This window comes from Erpetoichthys calabaricus, chromosome 18 (assembly GCF_900747795.2).
Source record: "Erpetoichthys calabaricus chromosome 18, fErpCal1.3, whole genome shotgun sequence".
Classification (NCBI taxonomy): Eukaryota; Metazoa; Chordata; class Cladistia; order Polypteriformes; family Polypteridae; genus Erpetoichthys; species Erpetoichthys calabaricus.
The window spans coordinates 24,134,738-24,159,726 of NC_041411.2; the positions used below are offsets into that span (position 1 = coordinate 24,134,738).

The following is a 24,989-nucleotide window of genomic DNA, read 5'->3' on the forward strand; positions in this document are numbered from 1 at the left end:
GCTGCTTCCCGTATGGCCGAACTTGAGAAGAAAAAAAAATAAAAAATAAAAATAAAAAAGTCAGAGGCTCTGGTCAGCTGTGCAGTCTTTGTCCGCCAAGTGAGGTGGTCCTGCTGACCCTGCAAGGGCAGAAAAGAAAAAGAAAAGAAAAAAAAACACAAAGATAAGTGGACAGACAAAAGGTGCTACATGACAGACAGACAGACAGACAGACAGATCAGAGGTATGCACCTGCATGGAGAAGAAATTGCTGCCATTGTAAGGTTTTTACTTGGTCAGCATAAAGTTACACTTCTAGTTTTGATATGACAAATAAACACTAAAAAGAATTAACAATGAAAATGGATAAATAGCAAAGGCACTATATACAAAATAAAATTGAAAATGCTATTTAAAGCTGTCAGATCCAAAGCCAAATGCACCGTATGCAATAAATATGAAAGGTGCTATGTGAGCCAGCACTATATACAATAGACAGGTATGCAGAAGGCACTATATGACAGATCAATAGATGACATGAAAGGAACTATAGAAAGAGACAGAGATAACTTTATTTACATAAAAACTGGCACTATACAATTAAGAGACAGGAGTACAGAATTAGTAATATTTAACATAAAAACTGATAGATAAAGATGTATATTAGACAGGCACAGTCTGAAATGCAGACAGATATGGCACTGTATAATCAATACACAAGGCACTATATGACAGAACAGACCACTGGTGCCGAGCTGCTACCTTACACCCCCACTGCCTCCGCCTTACCAGTCTTCCAATCTAAAGGGAAGTCATGGCATTAGGGGCCAGTGCTGCCTCAGCTAGAAGGGCACATATCGACCTTCCTGGCCCCTTCAAATTTACAGCCTGCCTTACTGGAAGAGAGGTGACAATAAATTAGCAACACTGCATGTGAATAGTGGCCTTGCACTTCACTTTGTGTCTCCTGCATGGAAAAGGTCTTGCAGCGTGAAGACTTCAGATTCAGCAGAAGAGTTTATTGGCTGAGGGTTTTATTTCTGGTGACCATGTGTGATGTCACCCACCTGAGACAGAAAAATCCAGGTAATACAGAATCAAGCTCAAGTGGCCCAGCGAACAATAGTTGGTCCCTGGCCGCAAAATCGCTGCTATCATTGTCATGTATGTTGGGAGTTTTGATATAGCGCCATTTGACAGGTAAAGTATGAAGCAATAAAAAAAAAAGTCTGACGGATCAACAGAAACACTTCTTCAGCTGGGTACTGTAATACTCTGATATTCATCTTAATTTATGAAAAGCTGTTGATGAGGTCCCATGTCAGAGGCTGGTAATCAAACTATAAGAAATGGATATTCAAAGCACAGCGTGGAGATGGGTGAAAAGTTGGTTCAAACACCTGGAAGAAAGGATTATGATGTGAAGACTTTTTTAGAATTGGCTGATTTAAAAGTGGCGTGTCTCAGGGTGCACTGCTGAGGCTGCTGCTGTTTTTAATATATAAATGACCCTCATCCACCTTAATAAAGGTACAAGTGTTATTGCATCTACTGTATGTGTCCATCTGAGGCTATGTCACTGTTATATGCCATTTGGTATGTTATTCATAAAAGCAGTGGTAATGTTTGTGATGCTAAATCTGTTGGAATAAACAATGCAATTCATCTTAATATTCCATGCATTACAAAATGCATTCCAATAGATGGTGCACTGCAAATACTGACAAAGTGTTGTGATGTGAGATTTTGCATATAACTTGATAAATATTTTGTATGTCTTTATTTGTAATTTAGGCAAAGCAATGTAATTTAGTGTTACTTTGGTGAGAGGCATTCGTGTTTGCCCCCCCCCCCCTTACCACTGAGTCTTTATGAATTTTACGACAGAGTTGGGGGAGGATGTACCTTAAACCAGTTTGGCGAGTGTTTCTTTGCTAAAGTCTTTCAATCCCCGCAAGAAAGCCATAAAGACATATGGTCTTGGGGGTGGCAGGTTTTAAGATGTTGTATTCCCCATTGGTCTGAAGTATGGCTGTTTGGAATTGGCTTGTCTCAAAGGCCTTTAAGTACTATGATGCCATATTGGCTGTAGGGGTTGGACAGAGAATCTATAAATCTTCTTGGTCAACCACATTCTCTCTCTTTTTTACTAACCAACATATGATGAAGAAGTATCTCTCTTACCAAACTGATGAAGTGAAAGAGCAATGGAGACCACAGCTTGGTAGCCATATTTGAACAGACATGTGGCCTGTTCTGAAGAAAGCTGAGCACCAGTGATGCCTTAACTAGAGACATTTTAAATAACTACAAGTCTGTGTGCCGCCTGAAACTACACATCACCATTTAATCAGGTTGTATGGTTGTCAATATTCAAATGTACTTTGCATATTGTTATTATTTATGAATATTATCAATAATACATTATTTTATGTGTAACTTAACTCCTGCTTGTCTTTTTACTACACCTAATTGCCTGAGGTTATAGATATAGAAGGGAAGGTGGGGAAAAGTTATATAATATAATAACTTATAAAAAGTGATAAGTCTGTGAGATTAGGCAATTTGACAAAGGCTACATATTAATAATACAATAGGGGAAAGTAGAGCAATATATTACTCTACCAACACAAAACACAATGAATATGCGATAATCTACGATGACTACTTAGATTTTAACCCATCTTAAAGAGACAGCAGAACAGGCAGCACAGCTAGTAAAATTATAAACAAGGTGGTTATGTTTTCAAATTAAACCAAAATAAGTGGGAGGGAAGATAAAGCAGAATCAACTAAATTGTTAGAGGGGGATCTGGACAGCATACAGGCTTGGGAAGACTACTGGCAGATTAATGTAAAGTATTACATGTAGGAAGTAAAAATGTGATGTTTAAAAACACAATGGCAGGTCTGAAAGTTGAAAGTACCCCTTATGAGAAGGACTTTGGATGTAAACAGTGAAGAGTCCACTATGACACCTGTGTACTGAAGTGATCAAGAAGTATAATAGGATGTTTAGTTATACAGTATATATATATATCATAATGTGTGGAGTACAAGTCAATGGAGGTTATGCTTAAGTTATACTACACACTGGTGAGGCCTCACCTGGAGTACTATGTACAGTGTTGGTCTCCATATGACACAAAGACAAAGCAGTGCTACAGAAAGTCCAGATAAGAGCAGATAGACTGATTAGGACTAAGAGGTATGAACGAAGAGGAGAGAACTGAAGGAGCGGATCATTTTCAGTTTCAGCAAACACAGATTAACAGGTGACATGATCAAAGCGTTACAAAAGGAATTAGTACAGTAAATCCTAACTGTTACTTTATAATGACTTCTTCAACAAGAACAAAGGGACTCAGATGATGACTCACCTGCCTTGTTGCCATTAACCGTCACTTCATGAAAACAGGGGCCATTTCCATGAAACAAGGCCCTAGCTCCTTCTTGAAGGGGATGCAGGCGGCTCCGGAATGGCCCAGCTGGGACAAAAAGTTCACTATGCCCCTCTTGTGCCGAAAGCAAGCTTCCAACTGCCGGTGCTCCCGGCTCACAGTCTAAGTCTTCCGGGATGATGGGGATTCTCTGGTCCTGCAGAGCAGGCACGTCTGTGTCAGTCTGCATGTACTGCACACTGACGGCGTAGTCCTCCGAGTAAAAATTTCCATTGCTTCGTGGGACGTTTCTCTCCTCATAGAAGCAGCAGGGCAGCCCTTCAGAATTCCCTGGCTCTGTCCGGCACAAGTGGTCCATGTTAACACTGTACAAGTACTGAGGGCCGGTGCCTAAAGAGGTCCTTGGCTCCAGGCCCCGACCACAGCGGGCAGCTCCCACTAACAGAGTGCCACCCACCTCAGCTCCTCGTCCATCCAAGGCAGCAGTGGGAGGGATCTCAAAGCAGCAGCTACAGGCTGCTCCCTGCTCACTCACCTCTGCCCCCTTCTCCCAGCTTGCAAGCTCTGGTGTAGCCCCTTCCAGGGCTCCCTCTGAGGTAGTGGTACTAGTTTCCCTGGGTTCTAATGAAGAATGACTGCTGTAGTTGGGTTCCAGGCTACAGCTAGACAGCTGGTCCCCTGAGAAGACAGAGGCCCTGGGTGGGGGCCTGTGGCACTCATGACTGGGTGCAGCAGAGTCATCCTGGGACACAGGTGGACAGCTAGTTCCAGGCTCCAGTGTTGCCCCCCGGCAGGGGCTCCGGCTCCGGTAGATGTAAGGGTCATAGTCACTGCTCAGAGAGCTACGGAAAGTGGAACAGCTCCCATATACTCCCTGATTGCTGACCTCTGTGCAGTCCAACATAGAGTCACTGGAGGAGCAGTGGCACTGACCAGAACTACTGCTGCTGCTGTCACTGCCGGGACAGTCTGCCAGGTAGCCACTACAAACTGACCGGTGGCCATGGTAGCAGCTGAAGCTGGAAGAACTTCCACTCTCCCCATGGCGAGAGGAAGCAGTAGGTGCCATGTGCACCACTGTTGGGAAGAGGAGGCCTTGCTGAAAAGCTCGGGCTTGACCTTTGTGAGGTCCAATGCTGGCCTGGCCCTCTGGCTGTGGGTAGCTCAAGCCTTGGAAGAAGTAATGCTGGTACATTGTCTCATACTGGGAGAAGCATGCTGCCCTGGAAAAGTTGCGTCCATTAATCTTGGGCCGTCTGAAGTTAGGTGGCAAGGCATAAGCCGCCCTGTGCTCCAGGCCACAGTGGTGAGGATTCAAAGAATGGTCTAGGTGGATGGGGGGGGTAACTCCTAACAAAGGCAGCAGATTGAGGTGGGTAGAGATTCCGATCTCCATGCTGGTCCACAGTCAGAACTGTAATGGGATTGCCATGAGGATCCATGCTTGTACGGGTTGGGTAGGCAGTCATCTGGCTGGCTCGGTGCACACGTCCTGGGTAATGAACAGGAAGCACGACGCGCTGCTGTCGGCCAAGAGAAGCATTACCCGTCTCCATGCAGATGGGCCCAGTGGTCCCTTTTTTTTGCTCTGTGAAAAGAAACAAATTGTCACTATTCTTAGTAACACTCAAGCCACCTAGTGGCCAAAGCTTGTTGGACAGCTCAAATTGATATTTTCCATTATGGATCAACTGGACATTTTTAAAGAATCCTCATCTACAGAGTTTTGGGAATCCAGATGTTTTATACACCCTCTTTTACACAACCAGCCTACCAGACAGCTGACTTTCACAGCAAAGGAACCCAACTCACCAATGATGTTGTGTCTGCAGTGTGGACATGTGTGATGCTGCAGCAACCATGGATCCACGCATTTCTTATGGAAGCGATGAGCACACGGGATCACACGGAGCTCCTGCAGATTACCATAAAAACAAACACAAAAATTTAGTCTTCACAATCAACCTCTGGGGTAAATAAATTAATTCATAAGCACAGAAACTAATTTGCTAATCTATAAAGACAAACAGCCTTTTGAAGATCAGTTTGCCATCCATGTGTACAGACTGGCGTGGCTCATGGACAGTTTAGATTGGCAGGCAGATAGAGTGATTGGCCCCACCAGCAATAGAGTGCCTGTGTACTCTTGGGGTCTAACATACTCATTCGAAGCAGCCTGCTCCAGCTGAGGGGTAACCAAATCTGATTGCGTCTCTCATTTGTTCCAGATTGCTCTTTAGGCATTTAATTTAATTAACAGACACGTTGGGACCAGCAGCCTATTTTATGTCCTTGCTGCCTGTTTCCACAAAACAATTACACCCAGAGATCTCATCACGTAATAGCAAAACATGCCCTGTTGGTTAATTCTGATGGAATACCAACATCAGAGAAATGAGATCATGTAATCAAAAAGACTGGTCTACAAGTACGAAAGTGAAGGCAGTGGAATCTAGTGGCTAATGCACAGGACTGAAAAGCTCAAGGCTACAAGTTTAAACCTTGTTTGTCACTCACTTTATCTGGACAGACAAATGTTGAAGTACCTGTATTATAGGGGACTGACAGAATGATACAGAAAAAGACTAATGACTAGGGAGACACATAAAAACAATAGCTACATGTGAGTTCCAGGTCCAAAAATTATGGATTAGACAGGCACAAGGGAAGGCAGTAATATACACTGATCATGGTGACATGTTGTTTACAACCTGCAAGTAAGAATTTCACTGTACTGTATTCTGTATATGTGACAATATTTACCCTATGAACACCAGACTGACTAAGAAAAATGTCACTTTTCCATTTCAGGTTTAATCAGATCATCAGTTTGAAGCTCTTGTGGCATTTCTCCAATAATATGCAAGTGAAATTCAACTCTATTGAAAATTCTTTTAAAAAACAGACACAGACTACCCAGTTAGCAGTACTATGCAAAGTGCATTAGCCAGACTGCTGTGTAGTACCCAGAAGAAAACAATAGATGGCAGTGCAACAAAATAAAGTAGAAGTTCATCTAACACTTCATAGCACATGGTTAGAAAAATCATAGTGTTGTGAAAGGCTGGACTCTTGGATATTAGTCCAAAGTGTCATTTATCCATCTAATTCACTTAATACAATTAAGGTGTGTGGGAGCACTGCAAAATTAGTAGACAAAGGAAATAATTCAATGGTGCAAGTTATTACTCTTGAATTTTGAAGATCATCAGATAACCAAGAAATATGTGACAGTCAGTTGCAGCTTTGGTACAGAGAAAGTCTGGTGATGGGAACATTCATCCAACCTTCTTTTCTACCTACTTGGCCAAGAAACAGTATTCTGGGGAACTGAAATATACTGTATGTCAGCAGTTAATGACATAAAACAGGAACTAGCTCTTGATGGAATGCCAGACACACAAGAAGCTAATTTACTATTGCCAATACAACTCTCCGTAGGGAAGAACTGGTTTCCCCAGTGAGAAACTCATGTAAACTATAAACAGGTTCTGGAACTGTGAGGCATGAGTGTTGTATCTGCCACATAAATAATGACACAGATGAATCCCACCTTGATGACTAAATCTCTGTCCAAACACACATATGTCTTTACAGGATGATGTCTCTATCCAATTACATCTCTGAATGATCCAGCTAATGACAGGGGAAATGCCCTACCTTGTTGTAAGGAAACAGAAGAATGCCCACATCAAAACACATGGGATGCCTAGAAAGGGCTAGCAGCACTCCGGTACATTTTGACTTGCCCTTTTCTAAGGATTAGTGTTCCATCTGGGAATCTTCTCTGGAATCTGTATTTACTGCAGTTTTCTGTTCATAATCCTCCACTGCTAGCCGGCTACAGTGTACTGAATTTATGTGCTATGATTTGTTAGTAGTAGTAAATTACAACTATGAAGTGGTTTAAATAAAAATACTATCTCTAGATACATATCTACACAAGTATTTTTGCACATAATTTGCATTAAATATTATATTTTAACTACATAATACATAAAATTATATGCTATCACAATTTGCTCCACTTCCCTGTGACAATCGAGTTGGGACCACAAGGGTAAATGACCTTCCAAATGCATGCTGGGAGTCACTAAAGAATTTCCAGGGAGTCTGGTTGGACTACTGAGGTCAAACCCATGGATCCAATTCTGTCAGTTCCAGTTACTCAAACAATGCTCATTACAAAGAAGTGATGGGACCAGATACATTCTGGTTACCGCTGATCACGAAAAGCTCCCCCTAAGCTCTGACCAACAAGTGTATAGAAAAGCATTCATAGGGACATCCCTTTGCACAGAATTTAGAGTCACATAACTGGATTATAAAACAAAGAGAACCATTATTGTGACCAGATAGCAAATAACTGTTTTCAAAGCCTGTCACATGATAGAGTTGGAAAATGTATTAATTTATTTTCCAATCACAATGCTTCTCTCTCACATACACCATATACACAAATTATTTTATATAGCACAAGTTTTAGTATTTAGCCAGTATTAAGTCAGTTTTCTTCATATTTTGGTTCAAACTTGGGCATCTCTTGGTTTACAGAGACAAAACTAAATAATTGAGAGACTTTGTGAGGGGAAAACACTTGTTTACAACAAATCACAAAGGAATTGTAAAAGCTTACTATGTGGACCTGGCCAATGAACACAATGGAGAGATGTCTGCGTCGTATTCAAGCTTAAATCACCAAATCTGTAAGTCTCTAAATCTCTTTACTGGGTTCTCTGGCCTCCCCCTCCTACCAATTGCAATGGAGAGGAAATGAATTGTATTGCAAAAGGACAGTCCTTTAGATGGGCATGGAGCTGATAAAGACGGCACAAAGCCAGAAGAGCAGTGCACTCAAGCATTTAAATCCTAACCAAGAGGGATCACCGAGCCTGAAAACCCACACAATGAATGTGACTCATCAGATCTTCCTGGTTTTTTTTTTTTCTTTTTTAGTTCTTTGAAGACATTCATCTTTTTATACTTGCTTTCCTCTCCTCCTTGGCCTTATTTTCTTTTGATCTACCACAACATCCCCTTTCCCACCTTTATATCGCAACTGAAAAGCTCAAAAAGAAATCCTGCAATCTGTGGCTGCTAAATGCTAAGAACACTTCTTGACCTAAAAATGAAAATCGGACTGACAGGAGCAGAAGAAACATCAGAGTCTGAGTGGTGAGAGAATTAAGATGGGTGGATGGAAAATTAAAGTCATGAACTGTTTTATCCTTCACTCACACTCTCTAATCCAGCTGCCCTTGGGAGTTGAACTTACCTCCCCATCAATGTACTTCTCCAGGCAGATAGCACAGTCAGATGTTGAGCTGCTGCTCAGGGTATCCGAAGGTGCAGGGCCACCCTCTCGGTAGCCTTTGTTCTTGGATTTAAACTTTCTTGTTTCCATCTTCTCAAGAGCCTGGACTGCCATTCTGTTCAAGGAACTCTGTTTTACAAAATGAGGAAAATGTTACTAAGTGAATGCTTGGACTGTATGTAGCCCTCCTTCTCTTATATGATTTAAGCATATTTAAGACTTTGGAAGTTATGACTAAACTTATGTCCAATTCCTACATCATTACCACTTTTATAAGCAGGAACCAAGCTCGGAGTATGATGCATGAGGATACTCTTACTATAACACAGCGTAACATACTATTTGCAACCTGTATAATGCAATTCAGGGTCATGGGATGCTACAGCCTATTCTAGCAGTTTTGTGGGTGCAAGGAAGGAGCCAACACTTGGAAGGGTGCCAGTCCATCATAATCCATTGTTAGGAGTGCTAACAAGTAGGTGAACAAAAACAAAACCCAGGAGACTACAAGTATAAAAAGAAATACAATAAAAATATGCAAATAAGGAAAAGTCAGCAAAATACTGTCTAAAAACAGTGGTAAAAATAACAAAGATCTAATGATCCACAAGGCCTACCTGTGCAAACAGGCAGCCCTTAAAACATATTGGGGGCTGGTCCTCTTACCCACAACACTCTTCGCATGCACCCTGCTCACTTGCCACATTACTAGTCTCCTTCCTCCTGTCAGATGAGCATTTGTCTGTGCCTGGTTACTTTTCAACATCAAGTTCAGCTTTTTAAAGGCAAGGCAGGTCCTTAGCCAGAAACCACTGAATTCATTTCCGGGGTCCTGGACATATCACACAAAAGTATATAAAGCCCAGATAGATCCCCCTCTCATCTTCGCTAACTTAGAGGAGCCAAAACAAAACTGCTGTCTAGCAGCCTGCTCCTCTCTGCCCAGCGGTATTTTGTTGATACAGCCCCACAGTCATCTGATAGATAACCCTGTTAGCTAGAAGTAGGTTTGCTGCATGTGTTCTGTTCACAACACGCACACATACACACAGAGCCAATTTGGAATTAACAATTAAATAAATCTTCATGTTCTTGGAGACCTGGGGGTAAAAACACACAGACTAGAGTAGAATGTGCAAAATCCACATGGACAACAATGGAGCCAAGATTTAAACTCCAGACAATGGAACAGTAAAATGGAGCCGTTACTCACTGTACAGCTGTACCACCCTACAATTCCTATATGTAATAAGTGCATAATGCCTGTGTAACCAGAAGTCAAGTGTGGTTTTCACCATTGGGGTGGCTGTCAGGTTTTCTCCACACAGATGCTCGTTTCCAATTGGGTCATGGCAATTTGTGATATTGAATGACTTTTTAATAATACACCCCCTCTACTGACCACCACCAAAAGCATGAGTTCAGAAGCTCCTCATACAATGTCCAGGTTCATTTAACTACAGTGAACTAGGTCTAATTGACAGTGGTCAGCTACTGGTAAGAAGAAAGTGATGATATTTATGCTCAACAGTCTGACTCCTGATATCAGCAAGGTAACTAGTATTAAACAAAATGATTAAAGGTGTTTTCACTAGGATGTCAACATTGTTATCCATGCCTTGTATACTGCTAAAATATAGTGGGGTGGAGACAAACATGCTACCATCAGGCACAAAGCGAACTCAAGACTGGACTCATTTAATCAGACTTGGTCAACCCATGCCAAATTAGGGTAGCCAAAATCCCTCACAATGCATCTATCGGAGGAAATCCTTATAAAGAAGAGATGGGCAGGATACACACAGTGTATGCAGAAGACACCACACTGTACTGATCACATTAAGAAATGACCTTAAAGCACAAAAAATACCTGAAACACGTGTACATTCACAGTTTGTGAACCAATAGAAGTTAAAATGACGATGGCATTACAGCAATACAAAGGTTTGCCATGCCAGAACAAAAAAACTGGGAAAAGACTTACCTGGCTCCTCCGCTGCTTCAGTTTTATCTTGATGAGAAGTACAAGGCACACCAAGGACACCACCACAAAAAATGCCAGGAAAATCCCCATGTCAAAATACTCTGTGGGTTGCTGGGAAAAGAAAAGAGAAAGAGAGAAAAAGAAATATGTTCAGTCTGTTGTATGGGAATTACAAGTGCTGAAATATTAAGAAAAAAAAAATGGAGGAATTGCTAAGTGTGCTATTACAATACATGGTCAGAAAATGAGACTGGGATGTTTGTTACAGATCACACAGAGGAGCTATAAAGAGTGAAATGAGAAATAACTTAAATAACAACATAAATTGCTTAATCCAAATCAGGGTTCTGCTAGAAGCACCAAGAGTAGAGCAGGAACTAACCATGGACAAGATACCAGTTCTTCAAAGGGCTCACTTTCAGTAAATGTCCTAAATCTTAATTTTTCATGTTTTGTTAACTATTTATAAATATGTGCAATGATCTTAGCTTGCAAATGCTCATAAATATTAATGACATTTTGTATATATTCCATTATTACATATTCTAACTGACAACTGTTTTACGGATATTATTTGCAGTAAGCACAGGCTAGTAAATTCCTTTGGTCAAAGTGGCATAGAGGTAGAGGCAGGGTGAAAGTCCAGTACGTAGGCCACAGAACCATACTCATAAAATAACAACTAATGATTTTGGCTGAAGCTCCAAACTGGCCAGGTACAAGTGTGTCCTATGATGGGTCAACAACCTAGATGATCCTCAGACACCTGCTATTCCATATCTGGAGTAGGGAAGTTAAGAAAATGAATAAACTCATTGTTGGACAAATTCTCAAGTACTTTATAAGATTTTATTTCTCAATGATTCGATTATAGTGACAGAAGATGTGCAAAGCCCCTATATACTGTATATATACAGTATGTCTGTGCAAATAAGTAAAATGAAGACAGCAGTTGTCAGGAGGAAATTAGAAGCAGGCTCTCTTCCCAACACGACATACAGTTTAGATGCCACTCAATACAGGGGGCAAAGCTTCGTTCATTATTTTATGTCATTTTCACTCAAAACCAGCAGGCAAAACAAGTAGCTTTTAAAAAATGTTATTCAACAATGAGGAACAGCTGCTCTTCAAATAAAAATTCACCAAGCTAATCCAGTTAATTTGGTTTATGCTTGACAAGTGGAAAATAATAAAAAGGCAGATGAAAGATGAGGCAAGGATTCTGAAGAACTTCTTCAGTGTAATGTTAATACTGGAAAAAGCATGACGTGAGGAAGGAATCTATTAAGCGAGTCAAAACATACTTGTCCTGTATATCACAAACCAATTTAAAAGGAATGACACCTTCCTCTTACCTATAGTCCAAACATGTTAGAAGAATTGTGGGGGCTAAAATAACTTTTTTTGTACTTTTCTGCTTCAAATCTACAAGCTTTGCTAGTTTTATAGTTTAGCTGAAGTGACAGAGTAGCCTTACACAAGGATTTGTGCCACTAGGCTTAACTACACGATTAGAGCCACTCAAGTTTCTGGACTTACTACTGAGGATGCATTCCATTTCCATTCATGTCTCATATTTCAGTGGCACAGGGGTTTGTTGTTGTTATAGTTCCAGGTTTTAATTCTGACCAGGGCTCATATTTATCTAGTGTCATAGAATTACTCCTAATAATTCCACTAACTGATAGTGGAACCACTAGGATAAGAATTTCTCCTACCTCAGAGAATTATTAAAATAGCATTAGGAGTAGGAGACTATGTCTAAGAATGAATGACACCATGATTTTTACAGTACCCTTTGCTGTAAATTAACAATCATGACGATGTTTTGTAGTTTTCTGATACTAACGCTGAGGCTTCACCATAAAAATCATAATAATAATAGTAATAAAAGAAGAAGAAGAGGAAGGAGAACATATTAAGGTGGGATATTGGGCTAATCTGCACATAACTGTTGCCACTTTGCAACATCATGACTAATATTGTAATGAACATTGAGACAGAAAGACTGAGACTCGTCCACTGAATGTAAATAAAGCCTGCATGTGGCAGCTGCAGGCTTCATTTGAGCAAATTTCTTAACTAGAGCATAGTTTTTGGAGCTTTATTTTTATTCACAGCTGCCTTAACAATTTTCAGTTGCTTGTGTTTTCTTGACCTTTATCACTTACTTAAACGTAAATAACTAGGCAAACTACAGCTCACCAGCCCACTGAGTCCCATTTACACTAGTGTGTTCATCATCAGGTCAGGGTTTTCAAAAATTATTAGAAATATCTCACATGGCAGAATGAAAGCTGTAACAAACTACACAATTAATTAACTAAAAGCAAGGATTGGCTACTAATTAAAAAATTGATTAGAACGAATACCCTAGAAACCAGTCGAGCCCCCCAGGACTGAGACTGAGAAGTCCAAATCAATAAACAAAACTTAAGTTTTTTGCACATCATGAGAAAAAAAAATCAGTGTCTGTAAGTTGAGAAAGGCAGGGTTGCCAAAAGCAAGCAATAGAAATTTAAAAAAATAAAAGAATGTCAAATACTTTCCAAATGGTCATGTCACATTAGTAGCTAGTGGTAGAGAATAATATCTGAGCCATGAAATTCAATCTCAGTGCTGCAAATTTAAGCAACATAAATCAGTGACCAGAGGTGAAAGCAACTATTTGAGTTGGAGTCTGCATTTAACGGATGTCAGCACAAAACAAAAGGAGACCAGGATAAAGATAATGCCTGCTACCGGTATGCCAGGCCAGGGTCAGGTAAGGTTAGTGTCAAATGGTCAGCCATGACCTTACAACCACACGATGCAATGTGCTTCATACACAACACCAAAACCTGATCACAAATCAAGCCCAACTGGATTGGTTTTGGCTGTGGAGACAGGTCGTTTGTGGAGGATCAGTGTACATACCCGTGGAGGCCGGTGCTGAATCCTAGCTCGGGCTACCTTTTGCTTGTTGACGATATTCATCAGCTTAACAGCATCTGCCCCCTTTACATAGACTACTGGCCTCTTGAGTGGGTCTTCGGATCCCTGGTTCAGCTGTGAAAGAGAGAACAGAAGTGTCACTTGGAACAATACTCTTTTAAATGTAATGATACTCAATGCTGCTAGTAGCCTTGGGAAATCAAGGAACTCATTTCAGGCACTTGTCAGACATGAATACCATTGGTTTGAGTCATTTTGTAAAATTTCATTAGCAAGTAAAATAAAGTGTTACCAAAATGTATATTTTACCAGAAAACTGTATTTTCTAACAGATAACTACTTTTCTAATTTTGATGTAAAGTAAGAACATAATGTAATAAAGAAGAAGGGGGGACTATTTATTATCTCTCATGGTGTCTGCTTTGCTGTAATTAAGATCAGATTTGCACCGCTTTGTATGTGCTTTGGCTCATCCTTCCACCTGGGACTGAACCCTAGTGCAAGACTGAACACATATGTTGTCAGGTACATTAATGAAGGCACCTGCAGTGAAACTTAAAGATAAAGATGATGGAAAAAATCCTAATATACCAAAGTTTAAAGGGAATATTGTCAACAGATATGGCAAGGGAGGCTTTCTAGCTATGACTTGCACAATCAAGGGTCATGACTTAATTCACCATATTCAGGATGCCAAGAAGAATGTATATATCAAATCAAGGCAGAAGTGGGACGCCTACCAAAAGAATGAACCGCGGTTTGCAAACAGTGCGTATTCTGTATCATTCTACTAAAAACATTATTATATTAGGATCACAGATGCAAACTAATACATGCACAGGAATTCTGCACCTACTTAAATTGGAGACCACATGTGTGTGTATGTATATATATATATATATATATATATATATATATATATATATATATATATATATATATATACACACACACACACACATTCATATTCATATACAGTGCCCTCCACCATTACTAAAATTAGTAAGTAGGGTTAGAAAAAAATCACTGAACAAATGAAACATCTGACTTTTAATTAAAACAAGTTCATCCAAAGAAAAACAAAGCCCTCATCAAGAAATAAATATTTTTAACAAAAACAAAAACTTTGTACATTAACTAAGTACATTTAAAAAAAATGTGATATTTGCTCACTCAAGTGTCCTTTTCTAATATGAAACTCTGCCTGAAGATCTGAAAGCATTCACTGTCTAATATTGCAACTTTTTTTGATTATATCAGGAAATGGACATTTACATTTTATGACACTGGACCTAGGATAGTATACTGTATACTGAGAAGGAGGAACAAATAATTAAAAAGACCAAGATCATCTTCAAAATGGGGCAAATCAAATTAAGGGCCTTTAAGACGGAAGCCACCAAGAGTTTCTTGAAACAAAGAGCTGTTAAACATGAAACACACTACCAGATTGAGTAATTGAAGCAGCACAGATTCTGATAAATTTGAAAAACATATCTAAACATATCAGGAAAACTCAGCTATTAGCAAACTAAATGGGTCCGATGGACTGAATGTTCTTTCCTTGCTGTTTTGTTCTTTATGAAGCCAACTGGAACATCTCTGATTAAATCAAAGTACAAGCCAGTCAGTAAGTTTGTACTTTAGCTCTTGCAGCCACTTTATGCCTTTCTTTAACTTACATGTTTGTTCAGGATTTCACTTTACGATGGAAACTCCATCTTTTGGCTTTTATGTTTTGTTCGCTTCAAAATGGCTTTAGAAAATACAGTTTACTTTGGGAATCTGACTATTCAAATATTCATCCATCTGTCCCACCACTACAGAAAATATATATTAAGGCTCTAACCCTAATAAAAAAAAAAGGACCAAATGATTTTCCAGGAGTGTGAGATGGGGCTGTCAACTGCTCAGCCAAGTCCATTCTAAGGAAGGGAAGGTTAAGCACAAAACAAAGATCTGCTCTTAGTTTCGCGTGACAGGGGCAAAATGAAACGGTACAGTAAAACCCCTTTGTGTTTCACCTAACAAATGAAAGTTCCTGAGAATCGAAGGACTCCCTCTCACTTCTCTACCTTCCCAATTTCAAACACTAGCCTCAGACAGTTAATTAGATTTCTCATTGTGTTGTTGGGAATCTTTGAGGGGAGGAAAGCATAAATCTTTTATTAATGTTGCTTTTAATGTTGCCCTTAGTGTTTAATTAATACCTCCTCTAAAGGTTTTTTTTTAAAAAACAACTGCCATGCCTAGGCATGGACCATAATTACATTTTAAAAAAAGTATAAGTGAAAATTCCATAAGTGGGTCGGGTTTTTGCTGAAAGAGAAAGGTCAACACACGACTGAATAAAGGGTCTACCATGGACAATAAAGAAAGGCAGCATCAATGGCACACCAATAAAAAGGGGTTTGTTGGTAAATAGCAATAAGACGGAGAGCAGCACTCCATAATCTTAATGCCACACAGGGACCAGGGTATCAGCTGTGAAAGTCAGCATTCCCAACATGGTTGCAAGTGACAAAATGGTTGGAGGCTGTTTCCGCCAATATCTTAACCAAAGAATTGTGTTAGTCAGCATCAATGTGTGTTCTCCATTTTGTCTGCTTTACCCCTGGAATTCAGGAATGGCATGACATCCACAGACATTTATATGACTTAGGAAACAATACAACAGCATAGTCATGCATTGGCTTGCAAGCAAGAAACTTGTGTTTAAATGCTGCTGGTTTACATCATTCAGCAAGTGACCAAAGAAAAAGATGGCTGCCTCACCTGGTCTATAGCATCCGGGTTCTCAGAGACATCAAAGATGACTGCCGTGGCTCCTCTCTGGACTGCCCGTTTAGCCTGTAAGAAAAGAAACAGGTGATGTAGCATAATATTGCAAGGATTCACCCTCAATGACCACTAGAGGTCACCGTTTCCTTTCTAAACCAGGACTTGTTAGTCATAAAGAGTCATGTGTGTAGAACCCATCATACACACCTGAGAACTTCTTAAATGGACATTAAGTGAATTATGCAAGCTGAAGCCTAGACAAGTCATGGACAACAAAACAACTGTGCTAACTAAGCCCACCCTTAGAAGATAAAGACAATATTTTGCTCACACTGCCACTCAGTAGCTAAGAGCAATCATATAACAAAGTATATGTTTAGGATGTGGCTGACCAGTATAGAAAAATCATGGTCGTCAAGTTCTGTAGGCAAACACTTCAGGGTGAAGCCATCTATCCTTTTAAAGACCAATGACCTGCCATTTTCTTGCTGCAAATTTATCCCAGGTCAAAAGTTAAGTGGCCTGTCCCAGCAAAAGGGTTTAGGGTAAAAAGGAGATGGACATCCTTAAAGGAATAATTTGGGCTAAGAAAATGTTTCTTTACAGGTGTCCTCAGTGACAACTTATCTTCTATCCCGTCCATCACCTCAAGGAGGCGCTCTCTTGGAACACTTACATTCCACAATAGAGTAACTATTTGTCTGCTCCTATAAGGCAATTCATTGCTTCCTCCCAACATCCCAAACTAAATGCTTATACTTCGAGTTCATTTAGAATGTTTTGCACAATATACATTTATTTATTTATTTATTTATCAATTGATTGATTGTGTTATTTGTCCCATGAGTCAAATATCTCTGCTTTTTATGCAACGGGGAAAAAAACAGTTCTTTAAGATGAAAGAGTTCCTGGTGATGTGCTCTAATTGAGACAGGATATGTTTAGTGGGGCAGTCAAAAGTGTAAGAAAAGAGAGGCCACATTGTAATGGATTTGTTACACTAAAGACATCTCTCTTATGAAGTCATTATGTCATTATGCTGGCAGGTTGAAAAAAAATTGCTTTTCAAACCCAACTGAAAACGCTAGCTTTACAAGTATGGAGATTTCAAGCAGTGCTTTGTTCTATGTGTTCTGTTTAAACTTTTATTCCTACAAGCTGTTTATGGAGCTTGGAAATTCCAAAGCTGACCCACAACTTATTTCGACCACAAAACATGCATCCAGTGTGCATGTGAATGGATTTTCCCTTGGTAACTTTGGTCACCCACTTTCTAGGTATGACAACGAACAACTCTAAGATGGCTTGGTGTCACCCCTTTGATGGCCTGTTATCCTAGTCAAAGTTCCATTAAGGAAATCTGCAACTCACTTTACAATGGTGAAAAATGATAATGAATTAACAAACAGGAATATTGAGATTTACTTGTGAGAAAAAAATGTCACACAAATGTCCTGAAAAATAGTACATTCTGCCCACACCCCACTATTTGTAGGTGAGGTGGAGACCTCTGCCTGCCCACCCCCCTCTTCCCCACAACTCAACATGCCAGCATCTGTTAACACAGCAAGCCCTACTTTCATCTGCCTCTTTGATGTCTTCTGTTACTCTAGTTAATAATTAATAGCTCTTGGTTAAAGAGCTTCACTAGAGAGGTGGGAAAGGAGGGGAAGGGAAAGGGGGCTTAGACTGAACTGTCAGGATCCACATTTGAGCAACCCAGTCCAATGCAGGGACTTGCCTGCCAAAGAGCTCAAACTTCCCTTCAGGCACATCCGAGGCCACCCATTGCTTACAACAACCTTAAAACCTGGGGATTTTAGGAAAAAGGGTGGAGTAAAGGCGGGAAAGGTTTTTTTTTTTGTGAGGAGAAAAGTGAGAGAGAGAAAAAAAAAAACTGACAAAAATATCCAGAATTTTTAGTAATCCATGTTCAAAAAAATGTTATGACTCATTTGTTTACTCAATAATTTGCTAAATCAACCCCACCCTTTTCATTTAAATTGAACACACACACACACACACACACACATAATGAGTCACTGTTTAAGAAAAACCAAAGTGTGCTTCACTATTTGGGTGCCAAAAATGCAAAATGTAATAGCAAGGGTCATGAAAATTTGAAATGCTCATCCAATCACTCCAGTGCTCAAGTCTCTACCCTGGCTTCCAGGTAAATTTTAAAGGGATTTCTTAATCCTTCACCCAAATTCAGTTCCCTTTATCTTGCTGTAAGTATTAAAGCTTAGACCAGAGCTTTGGTAAGATTGCGTAGCAAATGATGAGTACCCTCTTGTACTTAGTGATTTGAAATGAGTGGGAACAACTTCTTGTTGTATAATGGCTGGTGCGCAACTCCTAAATGACTGCTGTACTTTCACTGTGTAAAATATTGCAGTTTGCAACTTGTTATTTTTACTTCTGTATTCGACTTTCAAATTGTCAGGACCTGGACAGCTAACAGACACTTCATGATTGGTTTTCATCCCCTGCACATACACACTCCTTCCTTTTATCTGGGTCCATGAGTACAAGTATGGAGGATTGTCAGTAACCAGACACAACAATCTCAAGTGAAATAAAGCAAAGATTGTGTCAAAAACATGAAATGGATAGCTGTAGGATATGTTGATACTGTCAAACAAATGGAAGAGTAAAATTGGATGGCTGATAATGAGATCCATAAAACAACTGAAAATGTGGTTAAGAATGTGTGCGCAGACAGACAGACAGACAGACAGACAGACACACAAAAAAGGTGCCCAGTTGTGGACTTTCTACAAAGAATGTAATTTTAGCAGTATAATATTGCACGTCAGTTAGGAGACCCGGGTTCGCCTCCCGGGTCCTCCCTGCGTGGAGTTTGAATGTTCTCCTCGTGTCTGCGTGGGTTTCCTCCGGGCACTCCGGTTTTCTCCCACAGTCCAAAGACATGCAGGTTAGGTGCATTGGTGATTCTAAATTGTCCCTAGTGTGTGCGCCCTGCGGTGGGCTAGCGCCCCGCCGGGGTTTGTTTCCTGCCTTGTACCCTGTATTGGCTGGGATTGGCTCCAGCAGACCCCCGTGACCCTGTAGTTAGGATATAGTGGGTTGGATAATGGATGGATATTGCATGTCAGTGTTTCATTATGTGGATTGAAAAGGAAAAAAAATTATCTTTTTAGTAGTGAAAAGTCAAGCAAAATGACACCTTTCATTGGCTAACTAAAAAGATAATATGTAAGCTTTCGAGGCAACTCAGGCCCTTTCTTCAGGCAAGATGTAATGTAATCTTTTTAGTATAAATGTATATTCTTTTAGGTCATTTGTGCTGCAGTTGGGACACTAATCTTTATCTCTGTAGAGCAGAATCGGCTGGAGAGATTTTGCTCAAAATCAAGACTTCTAACACCTGATAGTGCTAATAAATGTGTCAAGCTTCACTCAGATTGAGTTATTTGTATTTGAGTAATTCTGTGCATGGCATCACATCCTAAAGGTCATGTCAAATTAGAATGCTTTTCCAGTGATTTTTAGTTATAGCCTTCATTTACATAATGTTGGTGAGCTGGAGGCAGTCAGTGGCCCACTCTCGTGAAGCAAGCCAACTAAAGTGACGTGTACAGTGATTTACTCTAACTATCCCATGATTCACTATAACAAAATCAAATGTTTGATGATTTTGTCTTTCGTTGTAGGGATGGGCTCTGACAACCAATGAATATATGGAAGTACAATTCATGTAACGGAGTGACAAGGAATAAGGAACATGGGTGTTTTGGAGCTCATGAGAAACTTGTCTGTCTATTTCATGTACCTCTAAAGAATGAAAAAAGAAAGGACAGAGATTGAGACTAAACTAACTATATTAGTTAACCCCTCGTATAGCACTAGCTCTATCAGGCAGCACATAATTAGTCGTCACAAAAAGGACTATGCTGGAAGGTCAGTACACAATGACAAAATGTGAAATGCTCAGCAAAAGTTGACATGGTTCAGCAACAAGATCAGCTGCTACAGCTGGCAAGTCTGACATACCCAATGACTAGAAGCTATGTAATGTGACACTGGCTTAAAAAACAGAAGCTGAGTACTACCGCTGTCCATAGTGCAGCTAACAGTGCTATGGTAGACAACCTGGCTGATTACTGGGAATGTCACATTCTATAAGGATTAAACTCTCCCAGCCACACACTGAGGTTCACTTTCTTTACATCAGACACCACACACTGAAGCCCTCACTGAGCTTTCTGCCCCTGAAATTCACTATGTTCCATATTTGCTTGTCTATGACAAAATATGTTTTATATATTTATTGATAACCTCTGTATTATTTGCTATCACACTCTGAGACACCCTACTGCAAGGACAATGGTAGAAAAAACATTTTTTAATATTTTTAACCCCAACCCCCTAAATAAAAAAAAAGCTAAATCTAAAAGTGCTTCAATAAGCTAATGATGCAAGAAGTGAAAGCAGACGAGAGTTGTTTCATGAAATAAGACCACAGTAATACTGTACTGTCAAAAGTTTGATTTTGCTCACGCAGCAACTTTGTACCTGTAGCTTGACCTTTCAGCTGCCTCCACACTCATGTGCCTCAGGAAAACAAGATGTGCACTTTATACTCTCCAACTATGTGAAGGCAAGAAGTTTAAAAAAATGTTTTAATATTTACTTTGTCCAAACTAAAGAATATGTATTGTGAAAAATGTTTGGTTATGTGACGCTGAACAAGTTGTTCACCCGACCTGTAAGAACAGCTTGAGATGAAGAAATTCACATTACTGCCTTGATTTATTCTCTCTGTGAAAATGTAATTTTTCTCCAGATATTCATCCAAAAGATGAGGAAATTAAATTATAAGGTTAACATAAATTGTATGAACAAGGGGTACATGCCATAGGTGTGCATCTTCCACCACCACGGTTTGTTTTTGTTTTTTCTCTGAACAATATTAACTCATATTCCTTTGGCATTTATATTTTTGTCATTATATTGTAGACCAAGATGTTTTGCCTTATTCTTCATTTTCTGGCACATCTGTGATATTTGTGACAAGCACTGCCTAAGGTCATTACACACCCTTATAAAAAACTGCTGCGCAACAACATGAGCATCCGAAAACAAAGACTCATCCGAGTATAAATTATCAACTTATAAAAAAAATAATAGTTGGGATTCTTTGGTGGCACTTATTCTCCTTTTGTTTTCTGAGTACTGGTTTTCCTTTTGCTTTGGTGTAATGTTGTTGTGATATCTGCCTGAAAATGTTCAGTCTGATCTCTTTGAACCTGAAACTTGTTAGTCTCTGTTGTGCTGGCACAGATCACCTGCGCTTTATACTCTGCAATAGATAGTCACCACTTGCCGGGTATATTCATCAACCACCTTCCCACAAATAGTTACAATTAGGGAAATGGACAAATGTGAAATGGGAGAACATGAGCAGCTATATTCACATAGATTACAGATGGTGTGCCCTATAAATATATATAGGACCATATAGCAACTAATAAATAGGCATCAGCACTACATACACATATTTAGTCTTCAATAGATGATATGCTTTGCAATACTCACACAGGAGGCAGATTTAGATGGCATAGCTGAGTATGGTTGCTGTTCTGCTGGCTCAGTTCTAAGAATTTCAATGCATAATATTTATGTTAACTTTCAGACAAGGAGGTAAACACACTGCTAATACACAAATTACAAGTGTGACACCAAACAGACTGACAAAGGATAATTCAGTTAACATATCCATGACTCCCACTTAAGTGTGACCAACCAGACTCACTGACAACGCTTAAAACCACCACATGCCACCACAACCTCAGCTCCACATTCACCTTCATTTGAAGTGTGTCGGCATGGCATTTAGGACTCTAATCACAGAAAGTCTACCTGCACAAACACACCTGTGGAAAGGGCAGAGCTGAGAGGGCTGGGGAGGCGCCATTTGCAAAGGCTTTTCATTCCGCAGTAATGAGACACTCCACCCCACATCCCATCAACCATACCTGTGAACAAAAAAAAAAAAAAAAAAAAAGGCTGCTCCAAAAGTCAAAACTTTTTCTCTTCTGTCTTGTATAATTATGGCAATTATACTTTTAGAAGGTTCCCCTCTGCCATTAAAGCACAATTTTTACTGCCTCCTGGCACTTGAAATTATTAAACAAAAAAAGAACGAAAGAAAGAAAAAATCTTTGACACGGTTATAAGCTTTACTTTTCACTTAACAAAAATGTACCAAGATGTTATTTACATTCCCTAAATGTAACTAAACAACACTTAAAGAGTGTTCTGATTTGGGCAGGTAAAGATTTCCCAACACTTCACATGTCCCTAGTATGAAGCCCTCAGTCAATCTGTCCATTTTATAAACTCAATTACTCCATTTTATGATCATGACAGAGGTGGAGCACATTCCAGCATTATCAGACACAATGCTAGCCCTAGATGGGAAGCCAGCCAGTCCTTCTTAACACATGCTCCCATGCTGTATTCAAACATCTTTGGGACATGAAAGGAAAAAGTAGAACCCCAAGAACCAGCTCCTCAACCCCAAAATATAAATGAGGAGAAAAGTAAAGTTCACAAGGGCAGTAAACCCAGGATCTCTAGAACTGTAAGACTTCAGTATCCTACACCCAGGGTTGGCTCCCTCCTTGTGCCCAGTGCTGCCCATATAAGCCCCAGTTCTCCCCTTGAGTTTGGTAAAAATGGAAATGCATTGTATATAGAGCATCTAATGGAGACACCTACAAATAAATAATATTATATGAATAAATGACATCTATTTTAAGAGGAAGCTTGAAGGCTGTTAAACCCAGATAAATGAAATTATGAAATAATAAGCCTGCTGCACAGTATATGGCTGTACCCAATAATTAAAAAAAATCACACCAAAAATGTTCAATTTAGCCCAAGCAACTATTATCTGGTGATTTTTGATGCCAGCTGTTTTTCAAAGAAGCCATGTTGTTTTAGGAATGCCTACATGTTGGGAAGGTATAACAGCACATGAAGGGGGTCTCTCAGATCTTCTAAATTGGCCAGGCTAACTGGCAACAGTCTGAGCAATGGAAGCAAAGGTTAAATCAAGAGTGAGCCCCAAACAGCTACTTCAAGTCTGATTTAAAATTAGTCTGGACCAAGGTTATTATAGTTAACAAAAACTAAAATCAAAACTGAAACTATTATTAAAAAAAACATTTTTTTTTAAACTGAAATAAAATAATAAACAAAACCGAAATGAAAAACTAAAACTAAACAAAACTATTAAAGAAGCTGGAAAGACTAACCGAAATAAAGTAATTTACTAAAAATATTTTTAGTTTTCGTTTTTGAATGAATATTCTTTCTGTTAGTCTTTAACCCTTGTAACTTTTAACTCTAAAACAGAAAGTAATCCACCATGACCCACCCGCATATATTCATCCAGTGAATGGCAGCTGGTGAAGGAAGATGGGTGTTCACACAGCGTTTGCAGTGACAGAGCAAGCAGAACATGGGCACGTAAAGCACATGAAATAGAAAGCGATTTACTGTGCCACCTTTCTTTGTGCTTGTTGCATATCAGGATGTAATTCAAACTTTATTTTGTGCTCCTCCATACACCTATTACATACTTTTCTTCTGCTCTTTATTAGTTTACTGTTCTTATGCATGGCCTATTCAAGAAACCCAGCCACAGGGGATGCACAAACCAGTGTGTTTCTTCGTGCCAGTCCCAAGCCCGGATAAATGGGGAGTGTTACGTCAGGAACGGCATCCGGTGTAAAATTTTGCCAGATCAATATGCGGACAATGATACAAATCTTCATACCGGTTCGGTCAAGGCCCGGTTTAACAACGGCCACCCCCAGTACTGTTAGCCAACAGGGTGCTGGCGGAAATTGGGCTACTGTTGGCCAAAGAAGGAGAAGAAGAGGGGGGAGATGTGTCTGGACACAGGAGGGCAGGAGGAAGGTAAAAAGAGTGGAACTGAGGGTAGGAACTTTGAATGTTGGCAGTATGACTGGTAAGGGAAGAGAGTTAGCCGATATGATGGAGAGAAGGAAGGCTGGTATACTGTGCGTACAAGAGACTAAATGGAAGGGGAGCAAAGCCAGGTGGATCAGAGGTGGATTCAAATTATTCTATCATGATGCGGATAGGAGGAGAAATGGGGTAGGGATAATTCTGAAGGAAGAGTATGTCAAGAGTGTTTTGGAGGTGAAAAGAGTGTCAGACAGAGTAATAATTATGAAGCTGGAAGCTGAAGGTGTGATGATGAATGTTGTTAGTGCATATTCCCCGCAAGTTGGGTGTTCAATGGATGACAAAGAAGATTTCTGGAGTGAGTTGGATGAGGTGATGGGCAGTGTACCCAAGGGACAGAAAGTGGTGATTGGAGCAAATTTCAATGGGCATGTTGGTGAAGGGAACAGTGAAGATGAGGAGGTGATGGGTAGGTATGGTGTCAAGGAGAGGAATGAAGAAGGTCAGAGGATAGTGGATTTTGCAAAAAGGATGGGCATGGCTGTGGTGAATATGTATTTTAAGAAGAGGGAGGAACATAGGGTGATGTACAAGAGTGGAGGAAGATTCTGGGCAACTGTAGCTGAAGTAG

The 24,989-nt window shown here is 39.9% G+C and overlaps 1 protein-coding gene across 1 annotated transcript in view; it reads right to left on the bottom strand.

Moving 5' to 3' along the window:
- znrf3 (zinc and ring finger 3) overlaps positions 1 to 24,989 on the bottom strand; it is a 134,997-nt gene continuing 110,008 nt past the window's right edge. The window contains 8 exon segments of the mRNA XM_028825250.2: positions 1 to 119; positions 3,360 to 4,722; positions 4,724 to 4,968; positions 5,193 to 5,295; positions 8,656 to 8,823; positions 10,679 to 10,789; positions 13,595 to 13,726; positions 16,388 to 16,462. Coding sequence (XP_028681083.2) covers positions 61 to 119; positions 3,360 to 4,722; positions 4,724 to 4,968; positions 5,193 to 5,295; positions 8,656 to 8,823; positions 10,679 to 10,789; positions 13,595 to 13,726; positions 16,388 to 16,462 — 2,256 coding nt within the window. The 3' untranslated portion in view covers positions 1 to 60.